This window comes from Amblyomma mixtum, chromosome 7, assembly GCF_055824585.1.
Source record: "Amblyomma mixtum isolate Tamu chromosome 7, ASM5582458v1, whole genome shotgun sequence".
Lineage (NCBI taxonomy): Eukaryota > Metazoa > Arthropoda > Arachnida > Ixodida > Ixodidae > Amblyomma > Amblyomma mixtum.
Genome location: NC_143018.1, coordinates 31,189,815 through 31,204,137, shown reverse-complemented (window position 1 = coordinate 31,204,137; position 14,323 = coordinate 31,189,815). Strand labels below are relative to the sequence as shown.

The window sequence follows — 14,323 nt, the reverse complement described above, 5'->3', positions numbered from 1 at the left end:
ACAGGAGATCTCATTCCGAGCGCCGATGGAACCCTCTCCCGAACCGCGCGGCAGTGGCAACGACTGCATACCCAACTATCATGGTGTCATCACTTATTAGAGAGCTTTAGAACAGGGTCCGTAAGTCTTTGGGGCCTTAAATAAATTGCAGGCTCCAACAATACGGACACGGGTGCGTCATGGACTTTAAAGATAGGGATTTTCTGTGCGCAGTTGTGCTAGGCTTCGCTTCGTTGACTGCTGCACCACTGCGACCAAGAAGTGCAGTAAGCACAAATAAAAATAAACAAATCAAGGTTTTTTTGTTCCATAGATACGGTTACTTCTTTGCAGCACAAAATTCCCATAAAATAGCCGAAACAAACGGTAAAAACATGGGCCGCGTTAGACTTTTTTTTCCCGTATGGCACGTCTAGCGCCATATCGGGTGTAACATATGCATTGCTAAAAATCACAAACGTAATTTTGTTCAGCTTTTTTGACGTCCACGCAAGTAAAAAACTTCCGATGATTACGTCACCTCCTAAAGCGAAATTTGGGCGCAGCTCATCAGCTGTTCCAGCTTTTCAGTACATTGAGGCAAAGAATTCGAGCAAGACAGACGACTTGTTATTTTTCACGCATATTTCTTCTTCAATAAGCACTCCACAAATAGTTCCTTATTTTTAAGAAGGAAGCTTTGTGGTCGGAGAAATGGATATATGCTCAACTTGCAGCACCAATGCCTGGTTCTCAAAACGAGGTCTGTGCAAGTATTTCGCGATGTTGTCACGAAGGACTTCCAACTGTTGTCTCGCTCATGGCTGCGAAAAAAAACTGGCAGAGAATAAACCATTTATATAGGCAGGCTGTTCGAAGTGGCGAATGGCTGTGGTGATGCGTTTCTGCTTGGGCCTGCGGGAGATAGCGCCAGGAGCGCGCGCAGCTAGAGCAAAGCGCTGCCCCGGCTGCGGGGCTGGTAACGCGGGACATCGGCGACGCCGCGAAACACAGGAACGGGCGCCAAGGAGCTGCGCTATAGAACTACTCCATAAATAAGAAAACGGCGGGTTAACTGAATGTTAATTTTTTTTGGCCGCTTTCTGCGCCAAACTAGTTAACATGCCGCGGTGGCTCAGTTGATAGTGCACACGGCTACGGAGTGTGATTACCCGGGTTGGAACCCGACTGCGGCGGCAGCGTTTCGATCAAGGCGAAATGATGATGTCCTCAGGGTTAACGGCAAACTGCAAGAGGCGCCTGTGTGCTGTGTGATGTCAGTGCACGTTAAAGATCCCCACGTGGCCGAAATTTTAATGAGACCTTCAAAACGGCGCCTCTTTCTTGCTGACTTCACTCATTGCCTCCCTTATCCGTTCCGTTGCGGTGCGGTTCTGGTGGATACCGAGATAAGTGAGACAGTTACCGCGTCATTTCCTTTCCCAGAAAAATTAAACCGAACCGCAAAGTTTTGAGCCACCTTTTCTAAATCTACCTGCTCCCGCGGCGGTAGGCGCTCCAATCGACAGCCACACCACTCCCTCTGCACACGTGAGAGCGCAGTCTGGAGGCAGCGCCGGGCAAACTTCCACGTTTCGCCGGTAACATTGAGCCACATGCACCCAGCCTGATACCCACCTAACTGCTGGTGGTGGTGGGTAACATATATTTAGGCTATTTATAGGATAGAGTGGGGACTGGCCTTAAGGGCCAGCTGCTTAAAAATTCTAGGAGAGTTCCCTAGTCAGGGACCCCTGTGGCTTCCGCTGCAGCTCGGGGCCTAGCGAGGAGACCTCTGGCTCTCTAATGTAGAGCTGCCTAGCAGGGAAGGCTACCAGCTCTCTCGGGCAGGTGACTGTAACTGTAAGGGGGTAAGCAGGGTTAAAGGGGCACGCCCACACCATGTGGTGCACGTCCGAGCACGCGCATCCACAAGGCGGGCACTCTCCATTAAAAGCCGGATTAAAATAAATCAGTACAGTGTTGGTATATAAGTGACGGAGCCAATGCTTCTCTCTTTTGGTTAGCCCTTTCGCAGGGGGGTGAAAGCGGCTATGCTGGGTTTGGTACAACTGAATAACACTTCCACCTTTCAGGCCCCAGCGGCCGTCCTCTAACATTATCCGTGGGCGTGCCCGAAACCAGCGGCCGTGGGGCGCGTCCTGAGCCCATCTCGCTCTTCCTGGTAGTCGCTCTGCTTGCTGCAGCCCTGGTGAACAAGCGCAGAGTGGTCACCAAGGCGAGGCATCAGGTGGAGGCCAGAGGGCTCCTGGACATTTAAGAGCCCTCCCACGGTGGAAGAACCGATTTTTTATTTTTGCTTAGTTTTGTGAAGTTGAGCTTGTCCCCTGTCCTTCCAAGCGGTTTGTCTCCTCCTCCTCCTTGCGGTTGAGCATAATCGATACCGCGACCACGATGGCAATCACGATCAGCGCTGCGATGCAGGAAAGTGGAACCCAGAATAAGGGCGACGACATGAAAGGCGACTCCTCACTGGATTCTTTTGGTGAACCCATAGCTTGCGTTGTCGTGACCTTGTTGTCCGGGGCCCTTGTCGTCGTGCTTTGCGTCGTCGTGGCCTTTGCCCGAGGGTAGTAAGTCACTGGAACAACGTTCGAAATTTCGGACTTCAGTCCATCACTGTTAGCCACTCGGGCTGCCAGGCGAGCGTCCCACGTCCAGGCGCCATCTTGCCCAAGCGAGGAGAAGGTGCGCGGTAGCGACAAAGTGAAGGCATGCCGGTCACCAGATGGTAGCGGATCAAGGTTGCCTTCGATGACGTCGGCTTCCGTGATCTTAGCCTGGTTTTCGAAGTCGGAATTTAGGTCGTGGAATTGTTTTCCGACTCGAATATCCACGGAGGAAGCTGCAAAAACGTGACGTCAGTGAAGTTGAAATGCAATAGGACACCATCCAGTGTGACGTAATCGTAATATGTGCCACAGACTGTGATATGCGCTTTGCTTTCGTTTCCCTCGCCATGTCACAGACGTCATGTGACCGTTCTGGCTGTTTATATTTCACGACGTAACTTTAAAAGTACTCATTCTTCGTCAGGATGCCATGAGTGTCTGGCTGCCCTCTGACATCAAGTAGTCGTGACGGCTTAAATTTTGTACTAACTTTTCCCAAATAGTTATCCTAACGTCCATTACATAGTTATATCGATGAAATACTGCGCTTGATAACTTGCCGAACATCGAAAGATTAGCATCGTCACCTTTGTGAACTGATCAAGTGATTTAGCGGTTTCCCGCACCATTTCTCTCATAGTCTTAAGGTTAATTCCAATTCAATTTACTGACTTTCCGACATGTATGTATACAAAAAAATTGTATTCCCGGGTATCTTTCCGTTATCCCTCTATACTCGTAGTGCTTTTTACGGCAGATAGGATTCGTATGGAAACGCTCTGCAAAATTAAGTGCAAATAATGAAACGTTCGAGGTCACTGCGGTGACCCGCTTTGGAATAATGCGAAAGCACTGACCACTCCTCGGCACACCACGCGCAATTCATCATCGCGTCACTCAGCACACTATCACGACACGCGCCAACGGCGAGAGAACGAGTGACGTTGGAGCGGCCTGCCGAAGCGGAAGGGGCCCTATACTCATTTCAAGTTGCTTTTTGTTGCGCACTCGCTCTACGCCTCTGACGTCACAGTGACCACGAGAAGCTTCGGCGCGGGCTCTCCTCTGCAGCCCCGCTGACGTCACAGCGAAACTTGCTATGACGAAATGACGTGACACCGTTGGTTGCCATAGTAGCCCCACCGATAATTCACCACCACCACCACAGATTAATTGCCATAATTGCAAGACGGTAATGAAGCCATAACTTTTTCACCCATAATTTCCCTTTATTCACCATAATTCGTTCTTAATTCGCCCTAATTTCTCTTAGTTCGTTACTTGTTTTATTTCTGTCATTAATTCATAAACTAACTCATTGAGGCCGCGATTTTTCCACCTTTACTTTGTGTACCCATTTCGGAAATTCAAATTTGGCGCTAGGCATTGGATCCGCCCACAGGTCCGGCAACCTGCTCCCACACTTCTGGTGTTTTCAAAATTGGCGCCACACTCTGCTCTAGCTCTGCCCACTTGGGCATTTTTGGCTCGAAGTAACTACTCATCTGATTTCTAAAATTCTTTTTTTGCGCAGCATCCTCACTTCTTAGTCTTTAGGTGACAACCACTCGTTTGACTTTATCTCTTCAGAGTTCCGCACAACTACTGCCGACACGTCTTGATGACACGCTTTAGTGAGACGACCCCGCGAACATAGCCTAGTAAGATTTCGCATTAATAAACACCTACAGGAATACTGTGCAGCTGTCGGGGCCAGTTGGTATCTTCGTTATGCTGCCGAAAACACAAGGCGCAAGTACATCACAAGCCAGTTCTGGTATCCCATCAGTGCAGACATTGCGCAAATTTTGTGTGCCTACTAGTTAACACAATCTGCACTTGTCCTCGTGGGCGAACTCTTTCTGTTCACTGCGATATTCGATTTAAAGTGAATACGGGGATATGAGACGCTTACCTGACGAGCCCGAAAGACAGCCGCCCATTCTAATAGCTTCGTTAAATGTTCCTAAACTTCTCCACAGCACTACGGGATAATAGTGCCGTGTAGGTTGCGGGTACCATTACTGGTATATCTCTATATGTTCGCTTCAGTAAAGTAAAATGGAGCGTTATATTCATCTAAGAGGTTACAATAGTATTTAGAGAACATGGTCTGCGGTGGATACCAAACTTCAAAATAATGGAGCACGCGTGATAACAAACCCGATTTTTATGGAATATTCATGAATGTTTACGCCACATAGCATGAACAGTGTCTGAACAATACCATAAATCTTTAAAATGCTCCCCTCTCTCCCTGATCTGCTGTCATGCCTTCGATGAGATTGTTCCATGATTCGATGGCAACTTGCCTAGTTTTCTATCCAGGAATACACCACCTAATAAGTGGATTAGGTGCCTATGAGCTTCACAGTACACGTCTCTTCTTAAAGTGCTTACCCTTTCCAAACATCAGGTGAGCTCCTGGCCACGTCCAAGATACCCTCACCAGGAGAGTGTTGCTCTTTCCCGGCCGCTCGTCTTCCGCGGCCAGGTCCCCGATGCGTCCTGGAGGGACTTGCGCTTCCACAATATCTTTCGTGACATCGAAGGAAACGCCGGACACCACCCTCTGGAAATCTTCCACTGTCTCACCGTCCGGGCCGGTGGTGTCTTCGGTTTCGGTGTCGTTGACAACCTCGAACCACTCCATCGGGTACGCGGACGCAGCTTCGAAGGTCGTTTCATTGTCTGGTTCTGCGTGGGTCACGGCCGGCAAAGGTGCATAGGGAGAACGGGGACAAGAATTTAGGCCACTAGTGTAGTTTGAAAACTCAGACAAAAAAATATATGGACGGTTACAATTGTCCTAACTGCTAAATTTGAGTTTCAGCTCTGTAGGAGTTTTGGTTGCAATGTATTGAAATAAAAATTTGATAAGACTTTTTATTTTCCACACACATACTACCTTCATGTACCGCTCCTGTAAAAGTCTTTGAATGTAATGAAGGTGACTTTGCGGTCAGAGAAGTGGATGAAGATACGTTCAACCTGCTCCAACAGTGCCAGATTCATAAGCAGAAGGTTTACATATCAATGCACGTTAAAGTACCCCAGCTGGTCGAAATTTCCGGAGTCCTTCACTACGGCGTCCCTCATAGCCGGCGGTGCATTCTGACCTTATATCCCCATGAACCATAAACTAGGAATACAAAGCTGTGTTGTGGTGCCTGACGCGGACAGTCTTTCGCGTGCAGCACGTTTCACAGCTCTACGAAACTCAACAGGCACCCCCTCCCCTCCCCTCCACCCCCAACATCTCCCTCAACCACCCTTCTCTTGGCATGGCTGGTCTCATAGAGTTCCTTACTCAAAGCATCATGGGCCGGTGAGCTACTTTGTGTGGGACAGTCAGAGTTTTCGGCAACACGGAGTGGCACTACTCTGTTGTTTTAAAACGCTGTTCTCCGCGTGAGAGAAGAGCCAGACGAACCGTCAAATGGCGCGCCCCGCGAGCAGACGACATTGGTGCGAACGTAGTGTTCAAAAACCATAGTAGCGAAAATGCAACAGCAAACAACGTCAATAAAAGGTTTAAATATATTTGTTTTTTTTTTATCTGCGCCTGTTAAGCACGAAATATTCGTTTTTGTAGTGTTCAATATTTAGCCAATAGGAGAGCTAGCCATTTCTTATTATGGCAGACTTTCCATTTACATGCTTTACTGCTCGTTCTTTGCAATTTAAAGAATGGATACTGAATGTTAGGGCATTCTTGATCACCGAACGGCGTTTAATTTTGCATCACTTTTTGGCCAGAAGTAGTGGTATTACAGTCGGCAGCTCATCGGCCCTTGATGCTTTGAGCGCCCATGGTTGCCGAAGTGGATCTGAGGGATCTCCATGCAAACTCCTATAGACGGGCGCGAGCTTTACCTCAAAGTTATAGTGAGAACCTCTATGGCTGGTCGAAGGGGAAGCGCGCTAAACCTCCCCTCGCTCCCCTTTAGCTAGCGTACACCTCCGACGGCGTCGTGGCTCTAACTACGAACGGGCGCTTAAGGGCCGTTTCACATGCATGCGATTCTCGCCTGCGACGCTGCGAATTCTGTCGGTCTGCGACTGGGGAGAGCCGTCGGTCTAGCCGCAGACGGCCTACGACCAAGTTCCGTCCGGTTGGAATTCAGTCGCAGCGTCGGTGTGTTCGCTCTGCGACTGACCAATGGGCAGCGGCGAGACGGCACGTGACGTCACGTCCCGCGCCGTCTCGGCGTGGGGTCACGTGGGAGCTGTTCCCGCGGCGTAAGCAAACTGTTTATTCTAATCAAAACATACGAAATATTGCTTTGCATCTAAAAACACGCTGGTCATAACATCATCAACACATTCCGTGCAGCGTTTCTGTCGCGTTTATACGTGGGTTGCCTATGCGAACATCGAGCAACCTTACGTGACCCTCCGACCGAATTCGCTGGGTGCGCGTTGCATGTGAAAGCACTGTGCGAAAATCGCACTGCGGCGTCACCGACTAGGCCGACTATTTTCGCTCTAGTCGCAGCATGTGAAACGGCCCTAAGAGCGGCGCTCTAAATATGTAGAAAATATCAGGAATAACAAATCAGGCTGCCGGACCACAGTCCTTTATACGACATATTATCACAAAAAACAGCAGTATCACGTGTGGTCTCACTGCTACTCCACACCGCTACCACCGGTGGTAACCTGCTCACGCAGATGGCTCCGACAAGCTACAGGTGCGGGCCAGCACCATGAGCACGTGCCCTCTTCGGACGATCTGCGCATGCGCAATGCCGGTGCGCGGTCGAGGTATGCGACTTCGGTTTGGTTTGGTTTGGTTTATGGGGTTTAACCAAACCAAACCAAACCGAAGTCGCATACCTCGACCACAAACGCTATGCTAAACGTTTCTAATGCCGCTCTCAAAGACACCTGCAAGAGCACCACTACCACTGAAATGCCATATTGCACTACGTTTCTGATCAAAATTACAGGCCCGCAGAGAAGTTGCTCGATTAAAAATATCGTGTTTTTCGATGGCAGTGGCAAGTAATGGACGCACCCTTACACGGCTTGCACGTTCTTTCGCTCTTTTTCCGAGTTGGTGCATTCTTTCATGTTGTTTACTTCCCATGTATCGCCACTGATGCTGCCAAACCTGTCGTAAAGTGGTTTGTGTACGAAATGCACACGATATGTACGACATGTGTACGAATGAATAAGTTTTCGTAATGAAAAACTGTAGCGCTCGAGACAAGGACACACGAAGACGACAACACATGCGCTAATACGAAGACGACAACACATGCGCTGTCTTCATGTGTCCTTGTCTCGAGCGCTACAGTTTTTCATCATTTTTTTTCTTTCTTTCATTTTATTTTCTCACAACAGAGAAAAAAGGAGCAGGAGCTAAAGGCTCATAGCCTGACAGAGGCTCCTGCCCCAGGTAGCACAAATCGGCATTTGAATATATAAATATTTCAACACATAAAAGTGAACATATATATACGGGATTAGACAACACTTAGTAGAATTTAAGGGAAAAAAGAAACGCTAAATGCACATCTCGGCACTCTGGAGCTACCGCTTCTCACTCCTTAACCAAAGCTGAAGCAAAGCTTATTTTCTATGCTCTCCTGAAAGCGTGACCTCACGGCCTAGAACGTGAACACCACATGTGGACTTCGTGCGTAGGAGCGCCGCAGCTCAGGCGCCTAGCACGTGAACACCGCATGTGGAATTCGTGCGAAGGCGCGGCGCTGCTGCAGACCTTGACGTCACGGCCCAGAACGCGGACACCACATGTGGACTCGGTGCGTAGGCGCGCCGCAGCTCAGGCGCCTAGCACGTGAACACCGCATGTGAAATTGATGCGAAGGCGCGCTACTGCTGCAGACCCTCACGTCACGGCCTAGAACGCGAATACCACATGTGGACTTGGTGCGTAGGCGCGCCGCAGGTCAGGCGCCTAGCACGTGAATGCCGCATGTGGAATTGGTGCGAAGGCGCGCTACTGCTGCAGACCCTGACGTCACGGCCTAGAACACGGACACCACATGTGGACTCGGTGCGTAGGCGCGCCGCAGGTCAGGCGCCTAGCACGTGAACACCGCATGTGAAATTGATGCGAAGGCGCGCTACTGCTGCAGACCCTCACGTCACGGCCTAGAACGCGAATACCACATGTGGACTCGGTGCGTAGGCGCGCCGCAGCTCAGGCGCCTAGCACGTGAACACCGCATGTGAAATTGATGCGAAGGCGCGCTACTGCTGCAGACCCTGACGTCACGGCCAAGAACACGGACACCACATGTGGACTCGGTGCGTAGGCGCGCCGCAGCTCAGGCGCCTAGCACGTGAACACCGCATGTGAAATTGATGCGAAGGCGCGCTACTGCTGCAGACCCTCACGTCACGGCCTAGAACGCGAATACCACATGTGGACTCGGTGCGTAGGCGCGCCGCAGCTCAGGCGCCTAGCACGTGAACACCGCATGTGAAATTGATGCGAAGGCGCGCTACTGCTGCAGACCCTCACGTCACGGCCTAGAACGCGAATACCACATGTGGACTTGGTGCGTAGGCGCGCCGCAGGTCAGGCGCCTAGCACGTGAATGCCGCATGTGGAATTGGTGCGGAGGCGCGCCACTGCTGCAGACCCTGACGTCACGGCCTAGAACACGGACACCACATGTGGACTCGGTGCGTAGGCGCGCCGCAGCTCAGACGCCTAGCACGTGAACACCGCATGTGAAATTGGTGCGAAGGCGCGCTGCTGCTGCAGACCCTCACGTCACGGCCTAGAACGCGAATACCACATGTGGACTTGGTGCGTAGGCGCGCCGCAGGTATGGCGCCTAGCACGTGAACGCCGCATGTGGAATGCACACCCTGACGTCACGGCCTAGAACGCGGACACCACATGTGGACTCGGTGCGTAGGCGCGCCGCAGCTCAGGCGCCTAGCACATGAACACCGCATGTGAAATCGGTGCGAAGGCGCGCTACTGCTGCAGACCCTCACGTCACGGCCTAGAACGCGAATACCACATGTGGACTTGGTGCGTAGGCGCGCCGCAGGTCAGGCGCCTAGCACGTGAACGCCGCATGTGGAATTGGTGCGGAGGCGCGCCACTGCTGCAGACACTGACGTCACGGCCTAGAACGCGGACACCACATGTGGACTCGGTGCGTAGGCGCGCCGCAGGTCAGGCGCCTAGCACGTGAACACCGCATGTGGAATTGGTGCGGAGGCGCGCCACTGCTGCAGACCCTGACGTCACGGCCTAGAACGCGGACACCACATGTGGACTTGGTGCGTAGGCGCGCCGCAGGTCAGGCGCCTAGCACGTGAACGCCGCATGTGGAATTGGTGCGGAGGCGCGCCACTGCTGCAGACACTGACGTCACGGCCTAGAACGCGGACACCACATGTGGACTCGGTGCGTAGGCGCGCCGCAGGTCAGGCGCCTAGCACGTGAACACCGCATGTGGAATTGGTGCGGAGGCGCGCCACTGCTGCAGACCCTGACGTCACGGCCTAGAACGCGGACACCACATATGGACTCGGTGCGTAGCCGCGCCGCAGCTCAGGCGCCTAGCACGTGAACACCGCATGTGAAATTGGTGCGAAGGCGCGCTACTACTGCAGACCCTCACGTCACGGCCTAGAACGCGAATACCACATGTGGACTTGGTGCGTAGGCGCGCCGCAGGTCAGGCGCCTAGCAAGTGAACGCCGCATGTGGAATTGGTGCGGAGGCGCGCTACTGCTGTAGACCCTCACGTCACGGTCTAGAACGCGAACACCACACGTGGACTTGGTGCGTAGGCGCGCCGCAGCTCGCGCCTATCACGTGAACGCCGCATGTGGAATTGGTGCGGAGGTGCGCCACTGCTTCAGACCCTGACGGCCCGGCCTAGAACGTGAACACCGCATGTGGACTTCGTGCGCAGGAGCGCCGCAGGTCAGGCGCCTAGCATGTGAACACCTCATGTGGACTTCGTGCGCAGGAGCGCCGCAGCTCAGGCGCCTAGCACGTGAACACCGCATGTGGACGTCGTGCGCAGGAGCGCCGCAGCTCAGGCGCCTAGGACGTGAAGACCGCATGTGAAATTGGGGCGAAGGCGCGCCACTGCTGCACACCCTGACGTCACGGTCTAGAACGCGAACACCACACGTGGACTTGGTGCGTAGGCGCGCCGCAGCTCGCGCCTATCATGTGAACGCCGCATGTGGAATTGGTGCGGAGGCGCGCCATTGCTGCAGACCCTGACGTCATGGCTTAGAACATGAACACCGCATGTGGACTTCGTGCTCAGGAGCGCCGCAGGACAGGCACCTAGCATGTGAACACCGCATGTGGAATTCGTACGAAGGCGCACCACTGCTGCAGAAACTGAGGTCATGGCCTAGCACGCGCCTACCATATGTGCACTTCGTGCCTGGAACGCTGGTGCAACTTCCGTTATGTATTCTGTTCAGGGGGCCATGGCGTCACGACCTAGCACGTGTACACCGCGTATCGACTTATTCCTAGGCACGCCGCTACTCCTCCCGTGATGTACTCGGTTATAGATGGCGTGACGTTACGCCGTATCACGTAAACGCCGCGTTTTGGCTCTTCGGCGAGCCCACGTTTGATCACGAGACCTAATTTAGGGTTGACCTTAACGTCCCTGGCTCGATCTTGACTTGACCTTGAAATGACCGTGATAGCCCCAGCTTGACCTTCAATGGGCGCTGACCCTTCACCTGTCCAATTACTTCAACATTGTTTTGACCACTGTCCATCCACGGGTTCTACAAACTTATGAACTCAATGTTTGACTTTGGGTGAGCCTTGACGGTCATCAGCAATGCATGGAGTCGAAAGCCGAGACCTCTAGAACGGAAGCTACCGCTTGGAAATATCAGGTTTGTTGTGTGCTCAAGTGGCAAGGTGCCTGTTCGCGGAAGGGAAGGTGACACTGCCCAAATTATTTGGTATTAAAGTGACTTTGTGGACTTTTAATGATAAGCCTGTATCATTTGTCAGGATGCATGCTTACCATGATACATGAGAAAGTGATTTGCGGTAGATGGTAATCTCCAACTTCATGTAGGATGTGTTTCTGGAAACGCAAGTTAATGGCGTGTTCATGAATGCTATGGAAGCTGTTCCAGATCGGGGATTTACTCTCTTGGTATTGCATAACGATGGTGGCACACAACCCCTACCCGAATTCGAATACGGGTCCGTATGGTGTCTTTCCATCTATTTTTTATCTTTATTGTGGTTTGGAACAGACCACTGCGAGGGGGTTACAGCGACTTTCGAGCCTGCGGGGACACTACAGTCGCTCTGCATTCGATTCCAACCGGAATATCCGTTCGCCACTGTCGCCAATAGCGCGCACCACTGCCACTGCATACAGTCCGCTCAACAGTTGGTGTAATCGGCTATTAGAGGTGCGTTCTAGAATTGAGAACCCATGCCAGGAGACTAAACCGGTGCGCATGAGCGCAGTGTGAAATATCTGCACCTTTTTATTCTCCCTAAAGTGACCGGAGGAATTATTTTGGCCAAGCCTATTTTCACTTGAGAACAAATGAGCAGAACCTCTCTTGCACAAGCCGGGGGACAGCGCCATGCGACAGATACTTCAGATGCGTAGGCAGGACACTAATAAAATAATCGTTGGAGGTATGTGGGGTTTTACGCCACAGTGCGACACATGGTTTATATGGGCAAGCCCGTAGAGGATCGCAACCTAATATTTTATGCCACGCGGGGGTTTATTACGTGCCCTCGCACCGCAGTGTACCCAAGTTCTTTGGAATTGTCCCTCCATCCAAATGCCTCAGCGCGGCCGATCCCAACGCAAAAACCACTTAGCGTCCGCGGTGTGTCCAACCACATGAAAACATCGAACTCAAATTGCCTGTTAGTAAACTTGTCACTTTAAAATCGAAGAAGAACGAAAATCTTTTCAGCGGCATTAGTTTATACGCCAAGCTGGCAGTTGGCGAAATGGCAGTAGGAGCCGTATTACTCCGCCTATCTTTTACGTATGTACGAGTGCGTCTTAGCGACCCACGCGCCTCCTACAGCCGCGCACTCGAGCGCGCACACCTAATGCGGGAGTGAAATGCAACAGGCGGCAAATATGCGACAGAAAGGCTGTACTATCGCAAGTGTTACGGGGAACCAAGCATTATCATTGAACTGTTTCCTGTTTATCGAATTCATTTAGAAGGTGTCACGTTAAGCCTTCGTCGTGAGGGAAAATCGGCGCGGTTGCAGCGGAATGCCGATGAGTCACTCGAGGCACGAGGGGTCAACTCCCGGATTAGACACGGAAGCGGCGACAGTAATCCGCCCCGAAACTAGCCAACGCACCTCTGCAGTGCACCCGCCTCTACAAAACGAAGTTGGCTGTCAAGGCCGCCAGTACATGACATTCCGAGGGGCCACGGGGTCAGCTGGGTCCAGTCATCAGGTTTGACAGCAGCATCCGTCTTCCAGGAAGAAGTTAACAGAGAGCGTTTTCCTACCCCGCGTGTACTTGCACATAGCCTGGACCTTGTACGAGCGACCACGTGAAAAGAGTGGGAACGCCGCTCGCCGACATTTGCAGCGTCTGCGCGATGTAGATGGCATCCTTCTCCCAATCCTAACACATAACGGGGGCGTGTTCCCTAATGAGAGAGTGTGTGATGGGTACCATAGTGAACTTTTCAGGACACTCATTCCTCGGAAGGACTGGCCCCAATCTATGGAGCCCAGGAAAGGAAACGCTCTAAAACTCGGCGCCGAGTATTGCCGAGTAGCTCCTCCTCATTAAGCTCCCTGTCATCGCGACTCTTTTACAGAGACATACTCTCAGTCACTCTATGTACATAGTGTAATTTACTGGTATAAATTTCTTTGTCATTCCAGCATCCCCGTCTCCGTCCTCCCTCATGCACTCTCCGGCCCGACCATGCCACCTCAGCCGCAACAACTGGTGGCAGCGGTGGAGTCGCCACAAAGGTAAAAGAAGCGAAACAAGCTCCGACACCGGTCGCCGCTGGAGACCCCCGTTATTCTCCAGGGTGCTAAGAATGCCGTCAGCAGGAAGCTGCCAGCACCCACGTTTCTCCTGAATGGTTCCGAGAAACGCCTGTTCACTAGATGACGTTTGCCTCAAGGCGTGCCGGATTGACCGTGAGGCGAGGGCAACGCACTTTTTTGCGTCTCCGTGCAGTACCCAAAAGAACAACTCGACAAAAAAGCACCTAATTCTCCGGGGTCGGCTCACGTGCGGAGAGAAGTCAAGCAGGTGGACGTTGCCTCTTACAATTCGCACTAAACATGGCGGAAGTCAATGGACCTCGTTTTGCTGGATCTTCTGCGTACCGAGCCCCGCGGCGGGCAGGCGGAGGACATCCACAACCTACGTGAACGACCTGAAGGACAAAGGACAAATTCCGCCTTTTTCCCGGCCTCGCATTACACCCCCTTCGTGACGGATGTCTCCTGACGGACAGGTGTCGGAGGACCGGGGAAATCATCGGGTGGTCCGAGAATGTCGCATTCCGAAGTCGTCTTTACCTCGCAGGCATCCTACTCTTCCAGGCTCAACACGCGACGGGAATGTCTCCACAAGAGCGGCGGTGCGTGTTTGTGCGCACGAGTGAAAGTTTCCGGCCGCTCCCACCCTGGCGGCGGCGAGATCAGCCTAGTGAGGTTAGCGACGAAGCGCGCTATAAAACTCGGCGTCGAGTGCTGT

The 14,323-nt window shown here is 52.3% G+C and overlaps 1 protein-coding gene across 1 annotated transcript in view; it reads right to left on the bottom strand.

The window, feature by feature from the left end:
• Positions 1–2,300: 2,300 nt before the first annotated feature.
• LOC149335547 (calcium-activated chloride channel regulator 3A-1-like) overlaps positions 2,301–14,323 on the bottom strand; it is a 54,864-nt gene continuing 42,841 nt past the window's right edge. The window contains exons 11-12 of the mRNA XM_089553965.1: positions 5,013–5,309; positions 2,301–2,845 (exon numbers count right to left, since the gene is read on the bottom strand). Of these exons, the coding sequence (XP_089410091.1) occupies positions 2,301–2,845; positions 5,013–5,309 (842 nt within the window). The remainder of the gene's footprint in view (positions 2,846–5,012; positions 5,310–14,323) is intronic.